Genomic DNA, 23568 nt, shown 5'->3' on the forward strand with positions numbered 1-23568 from the left:
TTCGGAGTATGGAGCATTGTCCTTTTTAGTCGTCGTCCTCCATTATGGGGAAGAAGAGCGAGCTATTTGCCGTCTAAATTTGGGGGCATGCTTTACTACAGAAACTCGTGTTTGTTACTGGTCTGGAGACTTTTGAATGAATCTCACTGGAGATTTTTAAAAATTTTAGTGAGTTCACATTGGTTTATAACATTGTGTAAATTTCAGATATACATCATTATATTTCGGCTTCTGTACAGACTGCATCGCATTCATCACCAAAAGTCTGGTTTCCATCCATGACCATACACACGTGCCTCATTTACCCCTTTTGCTCTCCTTTCACCCCCTTCCCCTCTAGTAACCGCCAAAATGTTCTCTGTGTCTTTGTGTTTGTTTGTTTATCTTTGACATATGTCACCACAGATTTTGGAATGAGACACCTGTAAACAGTTCCAAGAAAGCCTGAAAGAACCTAATAACCTAAGAAAATAATATATTTTGCCTTGGAAGAGGATAGGAGCCATTTTCAACTCAACTCACTAGGGTGAGTACAGAGGAGGGCATCAGTGATTCTGGTGGCTCCACACGTAGGGGCATGGAAGCTGGCAGAGGGGCAGAAGCCATGGGACTACAGTATCTCCAGGCCAAATAATGGGACATCCAGCCTGAAAATGGTGTTGGGATTTTACCCTGATGAAATACGGCTCTTTCTCTAGGAGGAGTGCTTTTGATAGAAAGGACAGGCATGAAACCGAACACTGCTCCAAGAACCAAACATTACTTACATGAACCATCATATCCACACAAGTAATCAGTAGTGGATGCCAGAGACAGCTTTGATGAGTTACTTAGTGGAATTTCTTCATTCTGTCTCGGCTTCCTTCATAGAGGATGTATGAGAGTATGAAATATAAAGAGAGAAAGGAAAGGGAAAGTGTATGAAAAGCAAATCAGCCCTCTCTTTTACTCTAAGCCTCTATGTCCAAAAATAAGTGTAGCTAGAGTTAGGACATCTAATTAAATAGGTGGCAGAAGCATAGTTTAGAAGTAGATGGAGGCAAGGAGATGAGCTTTGAATGGACTTTGAGGTGGAAGTTATAAAATAAGCAATCTTAAATATTGAAATAAGATTATGGTATTAATCAAGAAGGACTGGAAAATTGTAGACTCAGGACAAGAAATCATTAAGTAAATAAAACACTACTCAGCAGGAAGGGAGGTTCACATAGCACAATGGGGAGGTGGTTAGAGAAGGAACGCAAATTCATGTTTACACAACAATTCTTGAGACTCGTCACTACTTGGTGTCATAATTGCTTTCTATGCATCTATAACTGGGACTTACTCCTGATAGGATTTCTTTTGCCCTAGAGACCCACTTCAAACTTACTTAAGCCACCAAAGGGGATTTCTTGGAAGGACACTTGGTATCTCACACAACCCAAGGAAGAGAACTGAGCTGGGTCTCCCATGGGCTGGAGCAAGGGGCTGGAAATGCTCAGGAGCTCACCGTTGCTCTCTTTCTCTCCTCTCTCCAGTCACAATCTTCAGGAAAGGGAGAATGGTTTGAGGGCTGAGGGCTTAAACAACGATATGTGTACGATACTGCCGGTGAATTTTAAGTGATGATAAATGACATCTAAGTTGTGATTGGCTTGGCGGGCAACTGGAATGTGAAAAGTAGGGATTTGGAGGCTCCGTCAGTGGAGGGAGCATGTTGCTGAAGTGTAAGAAGGGTCTTCTCTAAATACAAGTTGAGGCTCTTGAGGACAATGGTAGGGCACAGAGTGGAGGCGAAGTTTGTTAGGTGTTGGAGTCAATGGGGAGGAGGCGAGAGTGCTTCTGATTTTGAGGAGGAAGGAAAGAGGATTTTATTGGGGAATAGCGTGAACTTCAGAAGGAAGTTGTTGAGGGATGGCAGTGACACAACTCTCTGGACATGGCTGTGGGAGCAGGGAGGGTTTGTGGCCATTCATGGTCCCTAGATTCTTGCATATTGGGAGAGGTAGCTGCTGTGGACAGGGTAGCATCAGAGAAAAACTGGATTTGACAATAGGAGCTTCTAAATCACCTAAACTTAACCAAATTATCAGGTAATCAACACTACCCATCCCCTCCAAAAGAGACTGGCATGCCCACAGTTTGCCAAACGCACATAGTGAGTAGGCTAATTCCTGACACACCTGGCACTTTGATGCCCACCAGTTGAGCTTTAGGTTTATCAAGAATAGTTGTGTAAGTTTCCCAAACTGTTTATGTCAGTTATATTTATTATTGTAATTGTGAAATTTACAGAAAAATGGCTGAAATGAGTATACATAAAGGTATTGTTTTATTAAAACCAAGTTGAATACTTAATGACTCTATAAACAAGAATCATTAAAAAAAATCACTGTGAAGTTGATGATTAGGAGTAGGAAGACAACAGTAAAATGTTTGGGGAAAACCATACAGATCTGGAGAGATACTGCATTTAGTTTTTTTCCCACAAGAACCTTTAGGATTTAGCTTCATTTTAAATAAACGTCAACTCATTTGGGTGTGGTTTACGCAAGAAAGACCTAGGGAAGCTTTTATTATGGACCCACACTCAAAAAAATTCCACCCTATATGAAAACATTCATGAGTGTCTATACATTTATGGTTTCACTTTAAAACAAAATGTTTAAGGTATGTCTGAATAGTTTTTGAATCCCACTTGAACCAACTATTTTGATTAACTATTTGAACATGAGGAGATGAAAGCAAGGTTTAAGCAAAAAGCTGTGGATTCAAAGCCTTTGCTCACAATGGAACAGAAGGTCCAGGAAAGAGGCAAGCTGAGGGGAGAGCAGGAGCGCCTGGGGAGAGGCGGATAGAAATGAACATCCAAAGAAGGAACCTAGGAGGGATCCCTGCCTGGTACAGCAGTTGTCCCCAAGGAGGTTGAGGAGAGCAAAAGACTGGGAGGTGGGGTGGGGAAGAATTGGTCCTTAAGGGAGCAGGCTGATGGGGCCCATTATAGGTGCTCAGCCTGGGTTGCTGGCCCCAGAGAGCCGGTTTCAGGAAAGTCCAACGGAAGCTTCATGACTGGATTAGACCAGGAATCTCAAACTCCCCCTCTTGGCTCACGAGTCTGAACAGCAGACCCAGCTGCCTCACCTGTCCAGCATTATCTCATTCTTGTCCTCAGCAAAAGGCCCTGCATCCTTGCCAAAATGGTTCACTCACTTTTCACTGAAAACACTCGCACACTTCAAACCATTCCACCTCCCTCATATCCGTCCCTTGTCGCTATCTTATTCATTTATTCATCAAAATTTGTGTAGGTGTGTGTGTGGGGGTAACAGCTAGTGTTTATCTGTCATCGTCTGTAGGCCAGTGTGTTCAGTCCTGGTTGGGCGTGGAACTGGCCAGGTAGTTTTTGCCAAGTGGATAAGGGTGGGGCGCACCTTCCAGAGCTGCTGTGAGAAACCCAGGGACACGTGCATCTGAGCGGAGAGGAACCTGTGGATGGGAGGTGGACACCTTGGAATCGATCACAATAGACACTGGTCTGAGAGTAGTTTCCTCGGGGGCTGGGCCTCAGATCCTCTTAATTGCTTAATTTCCACAGGTCCCCTCCCAGTCCGGGCAAGACGGGCAAGTACAAGATCCGCGTGGCCACCGGTCTTGGGGGGCTTCAGCAACCTAGCGCAGCTGTGGCTGGTGGGCAAGTACGGAGAGCGGACCTAGGGAAGCAGCTGCGGCCAGTGTGGGGCAAGGTCAATGCAGAGCACGGCTGGGCGCGGGGGCCCGGGACCCTGCAGCGGCCACTGGGGGCGGGGGAGGGAGGAGGTGCCTGCGGGCGCCCGAGCCTCGGGCGCGGGAGAAGGAGCTCGGGTTCGGGGTTGCCAGGTAGTAAAAGAGAAAGCAAGAGGCCCAGGAGAGAAGAGCAGCATTTTCTGCCCGGGTGGAGGGAGCAGAGATGCGCTGCGCTTTCCCCGGACGCGGCGGGGACCGGAGCCCGGAGGCCCCAGAGTTGGCTGTTCCTCCTCACCTCCAGCTGGGATTCAGGTCTCTCCTGGGAAGTGCTCCGTGGGGCAAGCGGAGCCAAACTTCTCTGAAGGTTCACTGACCCCGCCCTCTCTGAGGACCCCCAAACCTGCCTCTGACCCGAGTCCTGTTCCGCGGGAGGCGGAGTTTGATGTCGACGTCGTCCTACACCCGGGTCGCCCCCTGCTGGTGAAGCTGCGTAAGCACGAAGGCGTGTTGGATTTCGATTGCTTCTGCAGCTGGGTCACGCCGTGCAGGGTCCAGGAGCCCAAGGCGAGGCCCTTTCCCCTGCTACCGCAGGGCACTGATTATCTGCCTGCCCGAGGGCACCAGTCAGGGCGTGAGGAAACGGGGGGCGGCACCCGGCGGGCTGGGAGAAGGATGTCGAGGGAATGCTGTGATATAGGAGGGAAAAGTGAGAAAGCTGGAGAGGGGAGAAGTGAAAGAGCGTGGGGCTCAGAGGATGGCTGACGCAGGGGAGCGAGCACGGAGGGATGTCAAGGGAGGCCTCGTGCTCTTCTGTCCTCTCCCCAGCCCGGACTGTGAGAGATGACCCGCAGAACCTGTTTAAGAAACATCGGGAGCAGGAGCTCTAAGGCAAGAAAGAAGGTGAACCAGTGAGCCCAAGAAAGCCTTTGATCTCCCACGAGATCCCAAGAAACCCACCGCCCCACTTTCTCCGGATTCCAAGTTCTTCCTCCAGGCAGGCTCCTGGAAAGGTGGGTTAATCCTGCCTATAGGGGGGAGCACGCAGCGGGATCTTCCCAGGAACAGGTGATTCCTCCAGGACGAGGATTTGGGCTTCACTCTCTTTCTGGTGAAAGTGTTAGTGCCGGGTGGAGGTTGGGCACTGGGCTCCTAGGATGCAAGGTGGGATCCTTTCTTGATCTTCTTGCACTGGCCTTCTTGTTACAGGCTCTTAATACCAGCCCTGATATGGGTTCCCCTACGTTGAACCCAACATATATGGGGTTAAAACTCAAAGTACACATCCCATTCCCTGCTTCTTTAGTTACACTCATATGTAAATATTTGTTTCTTTAAGCTCTGACTCCCTGAGCTTTACAACCAAATAGAAATTACAAAGTGTTAAAAGCCCAGATGGCCTCATGCTGGGCTCCCGCTCAAATTGTAACTAATCACAGGTCCTTGAAGTCTCTTATAAGGAACCTAATGTCCAGACAATATCAAGAAAAGCTTCCCAGGCCCCAACTCCTCAGCTTCCTGATGCCAGAGTCTACTATCCACCATGGAGATAAACAGCCAAGGACACTCATCTGCAAAATCCTTTATCTTCTCTGCTGGAAGCAGCCCCAGACACAGGCTGATGGGAAAATAGTGGCCAGCAAGGCCACAGCCACCCCCCCACTCCCCACAAAGAGCCACATTCCCAACCTTTAAAAACCCCAACCTGCTTCCTAATGAGCTAGCAATTCTTAAGGCACTAGCCATTGCTTTACTCCTGCTACCTGGCAAAGAAAATAAGGCCTTTTCTTTCCCCTCAAGACTCTGTTCTTGTTATTTGGATTCACATCGAGTTCAGACTGAACTTTCAGTAACATTCTCTCCACAGGTTGAAGGACTTGGCCCTCAAGGGGACGTTGGGTCTCACAAATTCTGCAAAAAGACTGGAAGACTTCAAAAAAATATATTCCTGTGTGGAAAGACTGCCCTGGCTGGTCAGTTACCACAACCTCCTAAAATCTATATCACATTTCCAACCCAAGGATTTGGAAGAAGAGGGAGAGAGGATAGGAGAGTGACGTGTTAGTAGGATCAGGAGCTCAGAGCTCACAGCGTGCGCCCCAACTGATGTCGCTAGAGCAGGTTTGAAATTCCTGGAAGGATGATGCACTCTTTGGGTACCAGTTCCTCGACAGGGCAAACCCCATGCTCTTGAGGCATTCCACCAGCCTCCCAGCCCAGCTGGCACAGCCCAGGGATGGAAGACTTGAAGACCCAGCTGGAGAAAGAACTCCAGCTGCTGCACTCCCTCTGTTCACTCGCCACCACAGCCATGGTCCCCATCTCCTTTCTCTATGCTTCCTTCTCCTGCCTCCTGCCCCCCCCTTCCCTCATTTCCTCCATTGATACCTCTTTAATCTACACCCTCCTCCATCTACACTTACGGTTTCTCAACTATGGTACTATTGATATTTTGAATCAGATAACTCTTTGTTGTGGGGGGCTGTCCTGTGCATGTAGGATGGTTAGCAACATCTCTGTCCTCTACCCACTAGATGCCAGTAGCATCCCCCCAGTTGTGACAACCAAAAATGTCTCCAGACATTGCCAAACATCCTCTGGGGGGCAAAATCACGTCTGCTTGAGCACCACTGATCTACACCAACTCCTGCTGTTATCTCCTTCTTTTCTTCCCCCTCTTCCATCTCCACCTTCATCTCTTCCTTCTTCATTAGATGTACTTAGCCTTAGGGAAGAGCTCAGGCTTCTGGAGGGAAACAGCAAGAGAGACTGAACAAAGCCCAGTAGAGAGCTGGGGGAGGAGGGGATAAAGGAACTATTTTGTGCTGCATTTGGCTAAAGCCTGAGGGGGGTGATAAGGGAAGACTTTGGTTGTAGGGGGTGGACGTGCATGGTGGAAAACCAGAAAGTTCACCTCAGGAGCTCCAATTCTGTTGAAAGACACTGGGTGTGGAAACCTTGCATTTAGGGCATTGGTTATGGGGAAAGTGATTGGTGTTTAAAGTAAAAGTTGATGGGTAGAGGAAGGATCCACTCTGGCAAATGAGAGAAGGCAGGTCCAGAACTGATCCTACCCCTCTATCCACCCCTGCCCCCAGCCTCAGGCTGGATCTTTGTGTGAAGTTGATTTCTCCCTGCTGGATGAGGTCAAGCCTAATGCCATCATTTTTAAGTAACAATATGTGGTGCTGAAGCTCCAGCCTGATGGAAGACTCTTACCCATGGTTATTCAGGTAGAGACCTAGGTTTCCCACCCCCAGACATTGACCTCCTTTGGGACTTAGACACACAGGCCCTCAGCCCCGACTCCCTCTTGCCCAACTCCAGCCATCTTGTCACAGATGGCCCCAATCTGTGCTGTTCCTGCCCTCAGATCCCCTCATGGCCTGGCTCTTGGCCAAGATCTGGGTCTGTAGCTCTGATTTCCAGCTATATCAGTTACAGTCACACCTGCTGAGGGACATCTGATGGCTGAGGTTATTTCTGTGGCCACAATGAGAAGCCTGCCCAGCCTGTATCCTATCTACAAGGTATTTCAGCATCTCTGTCATTCTGCATCTGACAGCCCTTCAGATCTCACACTTCTAACCTTGTGGCATCTACCAAGAGTCTAACCTTGTGGCGTGTTAGGTTAGTAGCAATCTCGGTTTATATGTACACGCATGCATGCACATGCACACAGACACACACAGATATACACATATATACACAGTGCTATCAGAAGACCCAGGGTTGGGGAAAGAATGAGAGTAGGTTTTTACAAAGGAGTTGAAATTTGGGCTGAGGAGGTTCTGTTTGGGTGGTGAGGGATGCAGACATTTCAGTCAGAGAGACCTGCAGAGGAATGTGGATAATGGCTGATAGTAGGTGTGTCAGGCATCAGAATTGGCCACCCCAAAATGTGTCTCTGGCTTGATTATTTTTAAGATCAAAAGACTCTGGAAGAAACTTTGACCTTCCCCCTAACTGCATGAAAGAATTTAAGATAGGTCTCTTCCAGGAAGGAGCTAATATCATAGGATTAGTATAATGTAAAAGAGATGTGATAGACAGAAAGGCACCAGCAAGCCCATTTTTATCAAAGTTCTGTCTCTCAGGTCACATTGTCTATAGATTGCCCAGCAAACACTTGTTTATCAAACATTTGCATTTCCATCGCCATGTAAATTGCCTTCCTCCCTTTTGAAGTCCTAAACCACCCCCCCCCCCAACATCCTCTCTGTCTTTAGCTGAAGATGGTATTTAAGGTGGTGACTTCAGACATTTTGGTGAGTTACTCAGTTTTCCTGGGTTTCTCCAATGTGTACATGTTGCTAAACTTTGTTTTATTTTCTCTTGGTATTCTGTCCTATGTCAGTTTAATTCTTAGATCAGCCAGGAGGACCTAGAGGGTAAAGGAAGTGTCTCCTTCCCCTACAGGTGTGATTGAAGAGTAGGATGTGAGTGATTGAAGCACTGGGTAGGAGGAAAGGGAGGTGGGAAAAGATGAGAGAGGAAGCCATGTTACTTGGTGGGGAGAAGAATAAAGAGTTCTGTTTTGACCACGTGAGGTTTCCAGTGCTCCTAGAGATCCATTTGAAAATGTCAGGAGGGCAGTTAGAGATATGAGCCTGGAGTTCTTGGAACAGGTCAGGGTTGAAGATAGAGATTTTAGAGTTATCAGAAAACAGAAGTATCTAAAGCCATTGTACTAGATGAAGTTGTCTAGGGTTTGTAGCTACAGCAGAGAATTTGTCCCAGGATATAACTCTAGGGCACCCCAACCTTTATAAGTTGAGAGGAGGGAGTGAAATAAGAAAAGGAGCAAAAGAAGGGACGTCCATTGAGGTAGGAGGGAAACAAAAAGTGTGATGTCATGGCAGCCAAGAGGAGAAAGTGCTTTAAGAAGGAGACATAATTGTCTATGCCAAATGCTGCTGAGAAGTCAACAAAGTTACAAACAGAGAAGTGACACTTGCATTGATTGTCTGATTGGTGTGGGCTGAGCAGAAAAATGTGAGGTGAGAAAGCAGAGATAACACAGGGTGACGCTTTTAAGAAGACTTGCTGTGAAAGGGTAAGCAAGAAACAAAAGGGGTGTGGGGTAAAGCGAGGGTTTTCTTTGTTAGGGTATCAAATATTAAGTGTGTGTGTGTGTGTGAGAGAGATTGATTGATTACAAGTGATGTCCTGGGGTCGTGCTCCTGATCACAAGTGGAGGAATTTGCCTGTGAAGGGAGTAGAGATGCTTTATTAACAGTGATGAGAGAGGCATAACATATGGTTTCATATGTGGGAAGCTTGCTAGTTTTTGTGGTATGAGATAAAGGATTCCTAGAATTCTTACGAATAACATGAGACTGTGTAAATAAGTGAACTCCTAAAACCCTTGACCTTGGGAGGCCCCAGGAAGACATTTCCCCATCTCTCTTCTCCCAAATCTTAACCTGACACAATCCAATCCTACGGGAAGTCTCTCATTTTCGTGAAGACCCATCCTCTCCTTTTTTTTTTTTCTCTCCATGGTTCTTTAATTTCCCCTCCTCTCATGGATCCTGAGATCCTCTTCTTTGACTATGTCCCACTTCTTTCTTCCACAATCAGCTCCTGAGCCCCTACTTTCACTACACTTTGGAGAGCAACATCCTGGCTCAGAGTAATCTTGTCTCTGAATGGGGAATTTTTGATCTGGCTTGGGAAGGGATGGGTAAAGAGGGAAGAGGGCTCAATGATGACAGAATCCCAAGGGATGTTTCACTTGCTCACTCCTCCCCCAAGCTCTGCTTCCTCCATGAAGGCCTCTCCCTGATCTGTCTCACACCCAGGTAGCCTTCTCCTTAGAGAGGCCTGAGTAGGACCTGGAATCTCCTGATCCTGATCTCTCTCCTGCCCCACCTGACATGGCTAACCCTAGTTTATCTGCTGTGGGGTTGTCCTCAGGTGATGACCACTGGTAGTGGAGGCCATGTTGACATTCTCCAGAGATCACAACTTGTTTGACCTATTGTTCCTTCTGCCCTCCTGATGACCTGGCTGAACTTGGGCTCTTGGATGTGAAGTCTTCTCTCTGTGGCCAAGATGCCCTCAGGCTGTGGGAAAACATCAGCTGGTGAGGGTAACACAGAGAGGGAGGACCCAGTGGGCGTGTTGGAGAGAATGAGGAGGACCTACAGGTCAAGAAGGTCCTACACTGGCCACCTGAGACCAAATGCCTTCTTCCCTAGGAGCAGGTACGTGGAGGGGATGGCCAATCTTTTCTGCAAGAGTGATGAAGCCGTGAAGGATGGCCCAGAGCTGCAGGCCACTGAGACTGGACTGCAGGGTGCCTAGGATGGGGAGTAAGGCACAGATCCCTCCCCATTGAACTTGTGTCAACTGGCCCCATCTGTCAACAATCTGTCCCTTCTCACAGCATGATAAGATACCTGAGAATTTCTGGACCTCTCCAGAAATCCTAGTGATCACTCCTGATTCCTCAGCCCCCTTCCTTTCTCATCTTCCCATACAGCATTTCCCATCCACATGCTCTAAGAGCTTCCTCTGGATCCAGATACAGTTCTCAGGTATTTTCCCCCACCCTTTCATATCCTCTCCCCATAGCACCACGGTTCATTCAAGTCCATACAGATTTGAGTACACACCACGTGGAGCCATAGAGTCTAGACGCCACAACCACAGATGGAAATTCTTTTCTATATCTCCAAATATCTTTTGCTACCTGAGATCTGTCTCATGTCCTTGTCTCATAGTCTCTAATTCTCTTAGTTTCACCCAGGTTCCTGTCTCTTTTATACCTTTATACCTTTGATTCTGAAAACTCCATTTCTGACCCCTTATCTAATTTGTCAAGATTCTCCAGCTCTTCTTCCACACCTCAAGACCTATGAACTCTCTCATCCCAAGCAGTGAGCACAGGTGGAGGGGGCCATGTGCAGCTGGTCCGTCAGGCCATGGCCCAGCTGACCTACTGCTCCCTCTGTCCTCCTGACGATCTGGCTGACCGAGGTCTGCTGGGAATCCCAAGTGCTCTCTATGCCCACGATGCTTTGCGGCTCTGGGAGATCATTGCCCGGTGGGTGAGAGTGGGAGCTGAGAAATGGAGGGGCATCGGGGAGAGGGAGAGTGGGGCTCTGACCTGAGGTCAGCATGAGGCAAAAGAAACACATGAAAACAGGAAGGCCCAGACAGGAGGAGGAGAGGACGCAATCCTGGGGAGATGAGGGAGTGTGCGGAGTCAGTGGGGAGGTCTGAACAGGAGGAAAGTGGAATAGGGGTAGAGAGCCTCGGTCGGGAAAGCTGTGGAGGGGGAGACTGAGGGATCTGGACAAATCAGGGTTCTTGTCCGGAAGAATGGCCAGCAACCACATGTAGGGAATTCCCAGAACTAAGGACCCACATTTCATTCCTTTCCACACTAGTGTGCAGAAAGAGCCAGGGAAAGTCCCAAAAGGCATGTGTTGAAGAATCTATCCTCAGACACAGTGAGAGTCAGTTGGACAGAGACCACAGGAAAGTTAGAGGAAGGAGGCTGGAGCCTTCCCCCCTCAAGGAGCTCCCCTCCCTTCTCCTCTGGGCAGGTACGTGGAGGGGATCGTCCACCTCTTCTACCACAGGGATGACACCGTGAGAGGGGCCCCTGAGCTGCAGGCCTGGTGTCGGGAGATCACTGAGGTGGGGCTCTGCCAGGCCCAGGACCGAGGTAAAACCCCTCCCCAGAGACAGGAGCTCCTCAGAGACTCTGCCCAGAGCCCCTTCTCAGCCCTGCCCTTCTGGGTTCAGGACCCCGACCCCTCATCACAACCCCCTCTCCAGCCATACATGAAGCATCTGAATCCCATTCCCACCTCCTAAGACCCAGGACAATTCTACATACCAAAGGTTGTCTCCTCAGAGACCTGGCTATTCCCATAGAGGTAACCGTTATCCTGACTTCTAACAGCATAGGTTAGTTTTACCTGTTTTGATCTTTACACAAATAGAAATACAAGCAAGTACTCGCCTGTGTATGCCTTCATTCTCTGAACAATATGTTTGAGGTTTACTCATGTTGTTACATGTAGCGTGAAGTTCATTCATTAACGTTGCTGTAAATTTCCCATTTTGTGAATATGGCACAGTTTATTTTTCCTTTCTGCTATTGATGAGCAATTAGGATTGTCTCCAGTTTGTGCCTATTACGCTCTGTGCTGCTGTCGACGTTTGTGTGTGTGTTTTTCTGTCGTGGGCACACGTAGGTATGGGACTGATGGATCACCGAGTGTGCTCATGTTCGTTAAGTTACTGTTTTCCAAAGTGTCTGTTCCAATTTCCACTCCTTCCAGGAGAGCATGAGTTGTAATTGCTCCATATTCTCTCAAATACATGAAAAATATACTTCTATCATTTTTACTTTAGCCATTTTGGTGAGGGTGCAGAGCTTTTGTGAGTTAAAGTTGCATTTCCCCAATGACTTGCTGCACTGCGTTCTTTTTCCTTGCTTTAATAGCCATCCGGATATCCTCCTTTATGAGGTGCCTATCAAAGCCTTTTGCCCATATACTTTTTGGTTACCTGCCTTTATCTTGTTATTTTTAACCACTTTTTAAAAAAAGAGTATTTGACCATGCAGCCTCTCAGAGCTTCCACTTTACCATAAGCTACACCCTACATAGCTACAAAGTTCTGAGGGGCTTTACATGGGTCATCTATTTATAATGTAACAATTATTATCTTCATTTTCAGAGGAAAATAAGAGGCTCCGAGATGCTAAGCAATTGGTCCAAGGTAACGCACCTGGTCAGCAGCAGAGCCAGGACGGGTCCCAGGGCTGATGCCACAGCCTGGGCTCTTGACCACTGCACCACCTGCTTCACAGACGATTGTCCCCTGAGGCTCCCCTGGGCCCTTGACTAAATTATCAACCACCCCTCCCTGACTTCTCATGTCCGTCTTCCTTTATTTATTTCTCTTCTCATCACTATCAACATACTGTGTGCAATTTCACTTGGTTATTCTGTTTATTATCTTTCTCCTCCAATAGAATCTAAGCTACAAGAAGACAGGGTGTTTGTCACTTTTGCTCACCAATGTATCCCCAATGCCTAGACAGTGCCTACTACACAGTATCCCACACATTTTGAATGAATGAATGAACACTTGCTAATTCTAAATATGGGTGTCTCAAGACATCAGCATTTATTTCCTTGACTCCTCAGGGACTGCAGTTTTTAAATTTGGTCTTTCTTCTCCTAGGTTTCACTGTCTCCTTCCAGTCTTGGGCTCAGCTCTGTCATTTCCTTGCCACGTGCATCTTCACGTGCACTGCCCAGCATGTGGCCATCAACCAGAGCCAGGAAGAGACAACTGAAAGCCTGGGTCCCTAAGGGAAAATGCCTAGATTAGGGGATGATTGAAGGAAAGAGTTGGGGGCTAGGGTCCTGCACATCAGAGTTCCAGTTTGACTCCAGATTCCTCCTCCCCCTGCTGGACTGGTTTTTCTGGGTCTCTGATGCTCATGTTCAATGAAGATGCCTCCACCTACCACCAAGGAAGATGTGACAATGGCCACAGTGATGGTCTCACTACCGGATGTCAAGCAGAGCTGTCTTCAGAAGTTGCTTGTGTGACAGCTGGGCCAGTGGCAGCCAGACAAGGTGGGAGGGGACCTTGGGAAATCTGGGGGCACTGACAACTGGAGACAAGATATCAGAGTGAGTGACTGGCCTCTGGTGCCCGTTTCTTAGAACTAAAAACTAATTGATCCTTTTTTTCTGCTTCAGGTGGCCCTGGGGCATCACACAGAAAAATATTTTTCAGGCCCTGAGCCCAAGGCTGTTTTAAGATGATTTCAAACAGATCTGGACAACCTAGATAAGGAAATCATCGCCCAGAATGAACAACTAGACCTTTCCTATGAATACCTGAAGCCAAGCTGCATAGAGAACAGTATCGCTCTCTGAGCCCAAACATGCTGGCCCTTTAAAGATCCTATGCCACCCCACTATGATTAACCTTTTCCTCCTAAGTTCTATGTTTTAATGGATCTGAGTTGCTATGCTTCTACTTTCTTCCCGACCTGAGTTCCCTTCCAGGATATGTCACTAGTCTGAGGCACTGTCCTCACCTCCTAGTCACCTAACAGAATGATCTTTAACTTAAAACCATGCTCCTTAGAGAACATGGAGCCTCCTCCTGCCTCTGGAAACTTTGTCTTTTCGATTTATTATATAATCATTTGGGGATGGATTTGGTAATATGGTGTGAGATAGATGTCCAATTCCATTGTTTGCATTGGGACAATCCCTTATCTAAGCACAGCTTATTGAAGAGCCCACCCTCTCCCCCAGATCTATAATGCTAACGTAAATCGAGTTGCCATATCTGAATGGGAGTATTTTTGAGCTTCCTATTCTATTCCATTCATATGTTTGTCTTACAACACACCACACTGACATATTGTACAACTTTATAGTTAACATAGTCTGTTATTTCATAAGACATATTCATCCAACTCGTCCTTTAGAGGTGCCTTCGCTTTTCTTGGACTTGTGGCCTTTTACACAGGTATGAGAATCAGCTTGTAATTCTCCATATCAAACTATTGTGATTTTTATTGGAAGTACATCTAGTAAAGTTTGTAATCTTAATCCAACTTTGTATTCTTGAGGTATATCGAATTTGTCGTTTTATACATTGTTGAATTCCAAAATTACTAATATTTTGATGACAATTTTTGCATTTATGGTCTTTAGTTTGGTTGGCTTATGATTATCATTCCTTGAGCTACCCTTTTCTGGTTTTATTAAGATCCTTATAATTACCCTTAGTGAGTTGGATACTGTTTCTCATTTTTTGCAGTTTTTTTTAGATCTTCTCTATGGTATTATCTTTTCATTGAATGTTTTATAGAATTCATCCTTACAACTGTCCATGTGTGGTGGATTTTTTTGGTGGGAATATTTTTGAGTACCTAGTCATATTCTGTTTTAGTTATAGAACCATCCAAATTATATTTCTTCTTTAGTCAGATTTAGTTCTACTCTTTCTGGGAAGTTTACAAAATTTCACCACATTTATTGTCATGTTGAAAATATTCTCTTACTTATTAACTACCTGCAGCAACTGTAATTATGGCTACCTTTCATTGCTAATGTGGTTTATTTGCACATTCTTCCTTTTGTTTCTTTATCAATCTTGCCAGGAGTTTGGTGATTATAGTCTGAGCATGACAGAGGAAATGGAGACCTGGGCTTCCTGTATTAACCGATATAAACAGGGATAAAGAACTTGGAGATATTGGTTCCAATGATCCCAAGGCAGATAAGGATGATGAGGTTTTTATGGTTTAGGGTGAGTGGTTGATTTCTTTTATTTATTTACTTATTTTTACTTCTTTATTTGGTTTATTTCACTCAGCTTAATTATATTGAAATTCATTCATTTTCTTGCATATGTCTATAGTTCATTGCTTTTTAAAATTTTATTGAGGTCATAATAGTTTATAACATTGTGAAATTTCAGTTGTACATTATTATTTGTTAGTCACCATACATGTGTGCCCCTCTACCCTTTATGACCACCCCCCAAGCCCTTCCCCTCTAGTAACCACCAATCTGTTCTCTTTGTCCATGAGTTTGTTTAGCTTCCACATGAGTGAAATCATGTGGTGTTTGTCTTTCTCTGTCTGGTTTATTTCACTTAACATAATACCCTCAAGTCCATCAATGTTGTTGCAAATAGGACGATTTTGTCTTTTTTTATGGCTGAGTAGTGTTCTATTGTATATATATATATATACCACATTTTCATCCATTCATCAGTGGACAGGCACTTGGGTTGCTTCCACATCTTGGCTATGGTGAATAATGCTGCAGTGGACATAGGGGTGCATAAGTCTCTTTGAATTGTTGATTTCAAGTTCTTTGGATAAACACCCAGTAGTGGGATAGCTGGGTCATATGGTATTTCTATTTTTAGTTTTTTGAGAAATCTCCATACTGTTTTCCATAGTGGCTGCACCAGTTTGCATCCCCACCAGCAGTGGATGAGGATTCCCTTTTCTCTACAGCTTCTCCAACATTTATTACTTTCTGTCTTGGTACTTATAGCCATTCTGATGGGTGTAAGGAGACATCTCACTGTAGTTTTGATTTGCATTTCCCTAATGATTAGTGATGCTGAACATCTTTTCATGTGACTATTGGCCATCTGTTTATCTTCTTTGGAAAAATGTCTGTTCATAACCTCTGCCCTTTCTTTGATCGGGTTGTTTTTTTGTCATTGAGTTTTGTGAGTTCTCTATATATTTTGGAGATTGACCCTTTGTTGGATATACGATTTGCAAATATTTTCTCTCAGTTGGTGGGTTGTCTTTTCGTTTTGTTCATGGTTTCCTTTGCCTTGCAGTAGCTCTTTAATCTGATGAAGTCTCGTTTGTTTATTTTTTCTTTTGTTTCCCTTGCCTGAGTAGACATGATATTCAAAAAGATGCTTCTAAGACTAAGGTCAAAGAGTGTACTGCCTATATTTTCTTCTAGGAGTTTTATGGTTTCAGGTCTTACCTTCAAGTCTTTTATCCATTTTGAGTTAAAATTTGTGTATGGTGAAAGACAATGGTCTACTTTCATTCTTTTGCATGTGGCTGTCCAGTTTTCCCAACACCGTTTATTGAGGAGACTTTCCTTTCTCCATTGTATGTTCTTGTCTCCTTTGTTGAAGATTATCTGTCTGTGGATGTGTGGTTTTATTTCTGGACTTTCAATTCTGTTCCCTTGATCCATGTGTCTGTTTTTGTGCCAGTGCCATGCTGTTTTGATTACTATAGCTTTTAGTATGTTTTGAAGCCAGGGATTGTGATGCCTCCACTTTTGTTCTTTTTTCTCAGGATTGCTTTAGTTATCCAAGGTCTTTTGTTGTCCCATATGAATTTTAGAATTCTTTGTTCTACTTCCATGAAGAATGTCATTGGGATTCTGATTGGGATTGCATTGAACCTGTAGATTGCTTTAGGTAGTATGGACATTTTAACCATGTTTATTCTTCTAATCCATGTGCATGGAATATCATCCCATTTCTTTATGTCATCGATTTCATTCAATACTGTCTTATAGTTTTCATTGTATAGGTTTTTCACGTCCTTGGTTAAATTTATCTGTAGATATTTTATTCTTTTTGTTGGGATTATAAATGGGATTGTATTCTTGAATTCTCTTTCTGTTAGTTTGTTATTAAAATATAGAAATGCAACTGATTTTTGTAAGTTGATTTTGTACCCTGCAACTTTGCTGTAGTTGTTGATTATTTCTAATAGTTTTCTGGTGGATTCTTTAGGGTTTTCTATATAGAGAATGATGTTGTCTGTAAACAGAGAGAGTTTCACTACTTCCTTGTCAATTTGGATATTTTTTATCTTTTTCTTCTCTAATTGCTCTGGCCAAAACCTCCAGTACTATGTTGAATAAGAGTGGCAAGAGTGGGCACCCTTGTCTTGTTCCTGTTCTCAGACGGATGGCTTTCAGTTTTTCCCCATTGAGTATGATGTTGGCTGTGGGTTTGTCATATATGGCCTTTATTATGTTGAGGTGCTTTCCTTCTATACCCATTTTAGTGAGAGTTTTTATCATAAATGGATGTCGGATCATGTCAAATGCTTTCTCTGCATCTATTGAGCTGATCATGTAGTTTTTATTCCTCATTTTGTTAATGTGATGTATCACATTGATTTGTGGATGTTGAACCATCCCTGAGTCCCTGGTATAAATCCCACTTGATCATGGTGTATGTTCTTTTAATATATTGCTGTATTTGGGTTGCCAATATTTTGCTGAGGATTTTTGCATCTATGTTCATCAGCGATATTGGCCTGTAATTTTCCTTCTTTGTGTTGTCCTTGTCTGGTTTTGGATCAAGGTGATATTGGCCTTGTAGAATGAGTTAGGAAGTGTTCCATCTTCTTCAATTTTTTGGAATAGTTTGAGAAGGATAGGTATTAAATCTTCTTTGAATGTTTGGTAGAATTCTCCTGAGAAGACATCTGGTCCTGGACTTTTATTTTTGGGGAGGTTTTTGATTATTGTTTCAATCTCCTTACTTGTGATTGGTCTGTTCAGATTCTCTATTTCTTCTTGATTCAGTTTGGGGAGGTTGTATGAGTCTAAGAATTTATCCATTTCTTCTAGGTTGTCCAATTTGTTGGCATATAGTTTTTCATAGTATTCTCTTATAATCCTTTGTATTTCTGCAGTATCTGTTGTAATTTCTCCTCTTTCATTTCTAATTTTATTTATTTGAGCCATCTCTCTTTTTTTCTTACTGAGTCTAGCTAAGGGTTTGTCAATTTTGTTTATCTTCAAACAACCAGCTCTTAGTTTCAGTGATCCTTTCTACTGGTTTTTGTTTTTTTGTTTGTTTGGTTTCAATTTCATTTATTTCTGCTCTAATTTTTATTATTTCCCTCCTTCTTCTGAGTTTGGGCTTTGTTCTTCTTTTTCCTAGTTCTGTTAGGTGTAGTTTAAGATTATTTATTTGAGATTTTTCTTATTTGTTAATGTGGGCCTGTATTGCCATGAATTTCCCTCTTAGGACTGCTTTTGCTCCATCCCATATGAGTTAGTATGGTGTATTTTCATTTTCATTTGTCTCCAGATATTTTTTTATTTCCCTTCTAATTTCTTCATTGATCTATTGGTTGTTCAGTAGCATGTTGTTTAGTCTCCACATATTTTTCACTTTCCAAGCTTTTTTCTTATAGTTGATTTCATAGCATGACGGTTGGAAAAGATGCTTGATATGATTTCAGTTTTCTTAAATTTATTGAGGCTTGCCTTGTTTCCCAACATGTGGTCTATCTTTGAGAGTGTTCCATGTACACTTGAGAAGAATGTATATTCTGCCGATTTTGGATGGAATGTTGTGTATAAATCTATTAAGTCCACCTGGCTTAGTTTTCATTTAATTCTACTATTTCTTTGTTGATGTTCTGTCTGGATGATCTATCCATTGATGTAAGTAGGGTGTTGAGGTCCCCTACTATTATTGGGTTGCTTTTAATTTCTCCTTTTAGGTCTATTAATAGTTGCTTTATGTACTTTGGTGCTCCTGTGTTAGGTGCATATATATTTATAAGCATTATGTCCTCTTGGTGGAGTGTCCCTTTTATCATTATATACTGCCCCTATTTGTCTCTCATTGCCTTTTTTTATCTTGAAGTCTATTCTGTCTGACATGAGTATGGCAGCACCTGCTTTCTTTTGTTTGCCGTTAACTTGGAGTATCATCTTCCATCCCTTCACTCTGTGCCTGTGTTTGTCTTTAGAGCTGAGATGTGCTTCCTGGAGGCAGCATATTGTTGGTCTTGTTTTTTAATCCACCCAGCCACTCTGTGTCTTTTAATTGGAGAATTCAATCTATGTACATTTAGAGTGATTATTGATATTTGAGGACTTAATGCTGCCATTTTATCACTTGTTTTCTCGTTGTTCTATATTTCCTTTGTTTCTCATCCTGTGTATTTCTGACTGCCAGTTCAGTTTGGTGTTTCTCTATGATGGTTTTCTCAGTTTTCTCTTTATTTATCATTTGTGTCTCTGTCCTGATTTTCTGTTTAGTGGTTGCCATGAGGTTTGTATAAAAGATCTCATAGATGGGATAGTCCATTTTTTGATAGCCTCTGATCTCCTTAGTCTAAGCAGGTTCCATTCCTTTTCTCTTCCCTGTCTAAGTTATTGTTGTCACAACTTATCCCATTGTGCGTTTGTGATTAAAATGAAGTGGTTGTAGCTATTTTTGATGCTTTCCTTCCTTTTATCTTTAATGTTATAATTGTTTGCTAACCTGTTCTGAAAGAGAGCTGCAATTTTCTGATTTTGTCTGTCTATTTATCTCCTTGCTCAAGGCTTTGTAAACTCCTTCTTTTTTTTTCAGGTATGAGGGCCTTCTTGATCATTCCTGGGGGGGGGGGGTGTGTGTGTGTGTGCAGATCTTGTGGTAAAGAACTCTCTCAGCTTTTGTTTATCTGGGAAAGTTTTTATTTCTCTATCATATCTTAAGGACAGTTTCGCTGGATGGAGTTTGCTGGGCTGAAAGTTTTTATCTTCAGAATTTTGGATACATAATTCCACTCTCTCCTAGCCTGTAAGGTTTCTGCTGAGAAATCCACTGAAAACATGGTAGCGGTTCCTTTGTGGATTATTTTCTTCTCCCCTTAATATTTTTTGTCACTGACTCTTGTCAGTTTTACTAATATATGCCTTGGAGAAGGTCTCTTTGCCTTGATGTAATTAGGAGTTCTATTAGCTTAATTTACATGTAATTTCAGCTCCTTCTCCAGGGTTGGGAAGTTCTCAGCTACTATTTCTTTGAACAAGCTCTCTGCTCCTTTCTCTCTCTCTTCCCCCTCTGGAATACCTATAATCCTTATCTTGCCTTTCCTAATTGAGTCAGATAATTCTTGGAGAAGTCTTCATCTTTTTTTAGTCTTAGTTCTCTCTCCTCTTCCATCTGCAGCATTTCTATATTTCTGTCCTCTAAATTACTGATTCTGTATGCTATAATCTCAGCTCTGGTTTTTAAGGACTCTAGATTTTTCTTTATCTCATTCATTGTGTTTTTCATCTCCAACATTTCTGATTTTTTTGGACGGTATCTCTTTTGTGAAGAATTCTCTTTCTTCATTAATTTTATGCCACATATATTAAACTATCTTTCTGAGTTTTCTTGTAACTCATTGAGTTTCTTTATGATAACTATTTTGAGTTCTCTACCACTTAGCTTGTAAATTCTTGTGACTTTAGGATTGATTTCTGGATACTTGTAATTTTCCTTCTTGTCTGGAGTGTTAATATACTTCTTCATGCTATTCAGTGGGGCATATTTTTTCCATCACATAGTGGTAGTTAGTATCTGGTTGCAGATTCCACCTGCTACCACTGGATGAGGAGGCAGGCCCTCTGTGACCCCTGGCAGATGTGCCTGTCCATTGGAAGCTGTGCTCACAGGGCCTGTCTGCCTGTAGGCCACTGCTGCTTTATACGCATAGGTGCAGGTGCTCTGGCAGGGATGCCCTGCTCTTGCCTACTAGCTGAGCTGGTGCCCCAGGTCAGAGCAGGAGAGGGGCACTTTCTTTCACATGCGCAATCCCACATGCCCCGACTCTGCACTCACTGTGTGCCCACCTGGGCTTCTCGGCTTCGTGTGGAGCACCCACAATTGCCTAGCTGACTTGATGTGGAGCATTCCCACAGGCTTGCAGTCAACTCCAAGAGCACAAACATTCCTGTGGAGGGCTGCGTTTTCCCCCTTCTCCACTCAGGGTGGCATGCTGGCCACAGCGTTAGGTCCCACACCCTAGATCACCACCACTCATGAGGGACAGGAGACCCCCTTACCTCCTTCCACTGCCTCCCGGGGGGGTCCAGCACCCCCACCTTCAGTTGTATGGCTGTAAGGTCCTCTCAGACATCTATTGTGTTGTATGAATGTCCTCTGTTGGTTTATGAATATCCTTTTTGTTGTATCTTAGGGGGAGAGACTAAGGGAAGAGCTCACTCTGCCATGATGCTGATGTCACTCCCTGTGACTTCTTTTTTTATAATGAAAGGGTATTGGATTTTGTCAAATGCTTTTTCTGCTTTTATTGAGATTATGTGTAGTGTTTTTCCTTTATTCTATTAATATGGTGTATGTTATTGTTTGATTTTCAGATGTTAAAGTAACCTTGCATTCCTGAGATAAACCCCATTTGGTCATGGTGTATAATCCACTTAATATGCTGCTAAACTTGATTTGCTAGTATTTTGTTGAGGATATTTGCATCTGGAGTCATAAAAAATATTGGATCTCTAGCTTTCTTTTCTTCCAAGGTCTTTCTCAGGCTTTGGTATTAAGGTAATAATGATTTCACAGAATGATTTGGGAAATTTCTCCCCCTTGTATACTTTTTGGAAGAGTTTGATAAAAATTAGTGTTAATTCTTTTTTACTTTTGGTAGAATTCACCAGTAAAGCCATTTGGTCCTGGATTTTTCTTTGTTGGAAGTTTTTAATTAGTGTATCAATCTCTTTACTTGTTATACATCTATTCAGATTTTCTATTTATTCTTCAGTCAGCATCATTTAAGTGTTTTTAGGAGTTTGTCCATTTGATCTAGGATTTCCATTTTTGTTGACATGCAATTGTTTATAGTACTTAATCCTTTTTATTTTTGTAAGTTCAGTGGTAATGTCCCTTTTTCACACCTGGTTTTAGTAATTTGAGTCTCCTCTTTTTTTTCTTGGTGACTTTAGTTAAAGGTTGTCAATTTTTTGAGTTTTTGAAGGACTCAGCTTTTGGCTTCATTGATTTTCTAATCAGAATTTTAATATGCAGCATTCTTATTTTAATAGACTCTTCACTTTTTAGGAAAAATAGTTACTTTAGTTATCATTTTGGAGGATAGAAGCCCCTGTCCCACCTTTTTCATTTGCATCCCTGAGCTCAATCAAAAAAGTGAGAAAATTGACTCTTAACCCCTCCCTGTCTTATTATCACTTTTGATGAGCCTGATATGTGAAATCTTGGAGGTGGAGGGGAACCATTGAGGTACCTTGAAATAAAGTGGAAATTTGGATCAAAGAGATCACCTCAGCTATAAGATGTCCCCATCATGGATTTGACACTAACAGGTACAGCTGGAAATCATAGCCGAGCACTCAGGTCATGGGCAAGAGCCAAGCCATGAGATGATTTGAGATCTGAGAGAGGTGTGATTAAGGCTTGGTTGAGATGCTGGACCAACTGGAGCTATAGCAAGAAGATTTAGATACTTGATGATAAGAGACAAAGGAAATTAACACTATAATGCTCAGTATTAACCCCATTTTTAAGCGCAGGAAACTAAAAGTGTGACATTAAGAACATTGTTCAAAATCATAAAGTTTGGCGGCAGATAAGGAACTTAAAATCACATTTTCCTGACTCTAAAGCCTCATTATTTGATATCAGTACAGCCTTCTGGGTCTCCTCACCACATGACCATAGATAAGAGTGTCCCACTGTGCTGAGGTTTCAGCATAACCAACTCTTGCTGGCCCTGGGCCAGATCCCATCAGTAAAGGTGACATTAACTTCAAATAGGAGCCCTGCCTAGGATGGGAATGTGGAGTGTGAGGGAGAGAGGGGTGGTGTTGGAAGGAGCTACATTGAGGCTTGCCAGGAGCAGAGCTGATTCCCCAAGTCTCCAGGTTATTTTTTTCATTAGTGATATCAAGGTCTTATCCCCAAAGTGCTGGGTCATCTGGTTCTAGTAATAGGACATAGAAATGTGCCTTAGACAAAATGAGTGTGTATGAGCATGTATGTGTCTTGGTATGTGCATTTGTAAAAGCTGTGTCAGCTATGGCCATCACTTTGGTGTCTCACCTTACTCTGGCATGGAGAACCCACATCTGAGCATAACCCTGTGGAGATGAGTGTTCTAAGAAGGCTTTGATCATCCCACAGCTTCTTGAGGCTGTGATTGTGGTGGTAAAGTCATCCACATGGGGGGAAAACAGGCCCTTTAACAGACAGACCAGAATTTTTGGATTGTTCCTCTGTGAGGTCAGTTATTGTAGACATGGCTGACCCTTTGGGCTGAGTGGGAATCCCTAGAAGTTACAGAGTAGACATCTTGTAGTCAGAAGGATGCGGGTTCAGAATAATCATAATTTATACAGTAATAGATGCATGCCCTTACTCTGAACCTCACGATTGAAACTCTAAACATGTCAAATAATTCTTTCTCCAGCCTGATTTCACTTTGCCGTGGAATTTACTCTTGGCTTATTGCCCCTGTACATAAGGCTCTTTGGCTGCTTTGCTTCCCTTTTCTTAAGATCATCCAAAAGCACAGAAAGCCAGGTCTGCCTCGGGTTGTTTGTGTTTTGTCACGGG

General features: G+C 43.5%; 1 protein-coding gene across 1 annotated transcript in view; it reads left to right on the forward strand.

Annotated features, from left to right (window-relative positions):
• LOC100072906 (polyunsaturated fatty acid (12S)/(13S)-lipoxygenase, epidermal-type) overlaps positions 1 to 14309 on the forward strand; it is a 40438-nt gene extending 26129 nt beyond the window's left edge. Inside the window, 23 exon segments of the mRNA XM_023653386.2 lie at positions 3578 to 3631; positions 3633 to 3685; positions 3688 to 3725; positions 4138 to 4245; positions 4248 to 4275; positions 4278 to 4328; positions 4531 to 4613; positions 4700 to 4821; positions 5570 to 5642; positions 5645 to 5675; positions 5819 to 5927; positions 5929 to 5973; positions 6803 to 6935; positions 7003 to 7156; positions 7159 to 7232; positions 9286 to 9372; positions 9622 to 9675; positions 10629 to 10753; positions 11259 to 11380; positions 12913 to 12992; positions 13117 to 13171; positions 13174 to 13313; positions 13440 to 14309. Coding sequence (XP_023509154.2) covers positions 3578 to 3631; positions 3633 to 3685; positions 3688 to 3725; positions 4138 to 4245; positions 4248 to 4275; positions 4278 to 4328; positions 4531 to 4613; positions 4700 to 4821; positions 5570 to 5642; positions 5645 to 5675; positions 5819 to 5927; positions 5929 to 5973; positions 6803 to 6935; positions 7003 to 7156; positions 7159 to 7232; positions 9286 to 9372; positions 9622 to 9675; positions 10629 to 10753; positions 11259 to 11380; positions 12913 to 12992; positions 13117 to 13171; positions 13174 to 13313; positions 13440 to 13619 — 1999 coding nt within the window. The 3' untranslated portion in view covers positions 13620 to 14309.
• The last annotated feature ends 9259 nt before the right edge of the window (positions 14310 to 23568 follow it).

Source organism: Equus caballus, chromosome 11 (genome assembly GCF_041296265.1).
Source record: "Equus caballus isolate H_3958 breed thoroughbred chromosome 11, TB-T2T, whole genome shotgun sequence".
Classification (NCBI taxonomy): domain Eukaryota; kingdom Metazoa; phylum Chordata; class Mammalia; order Perissodactyla; family Equidae; genus Equus; species Equus caballus.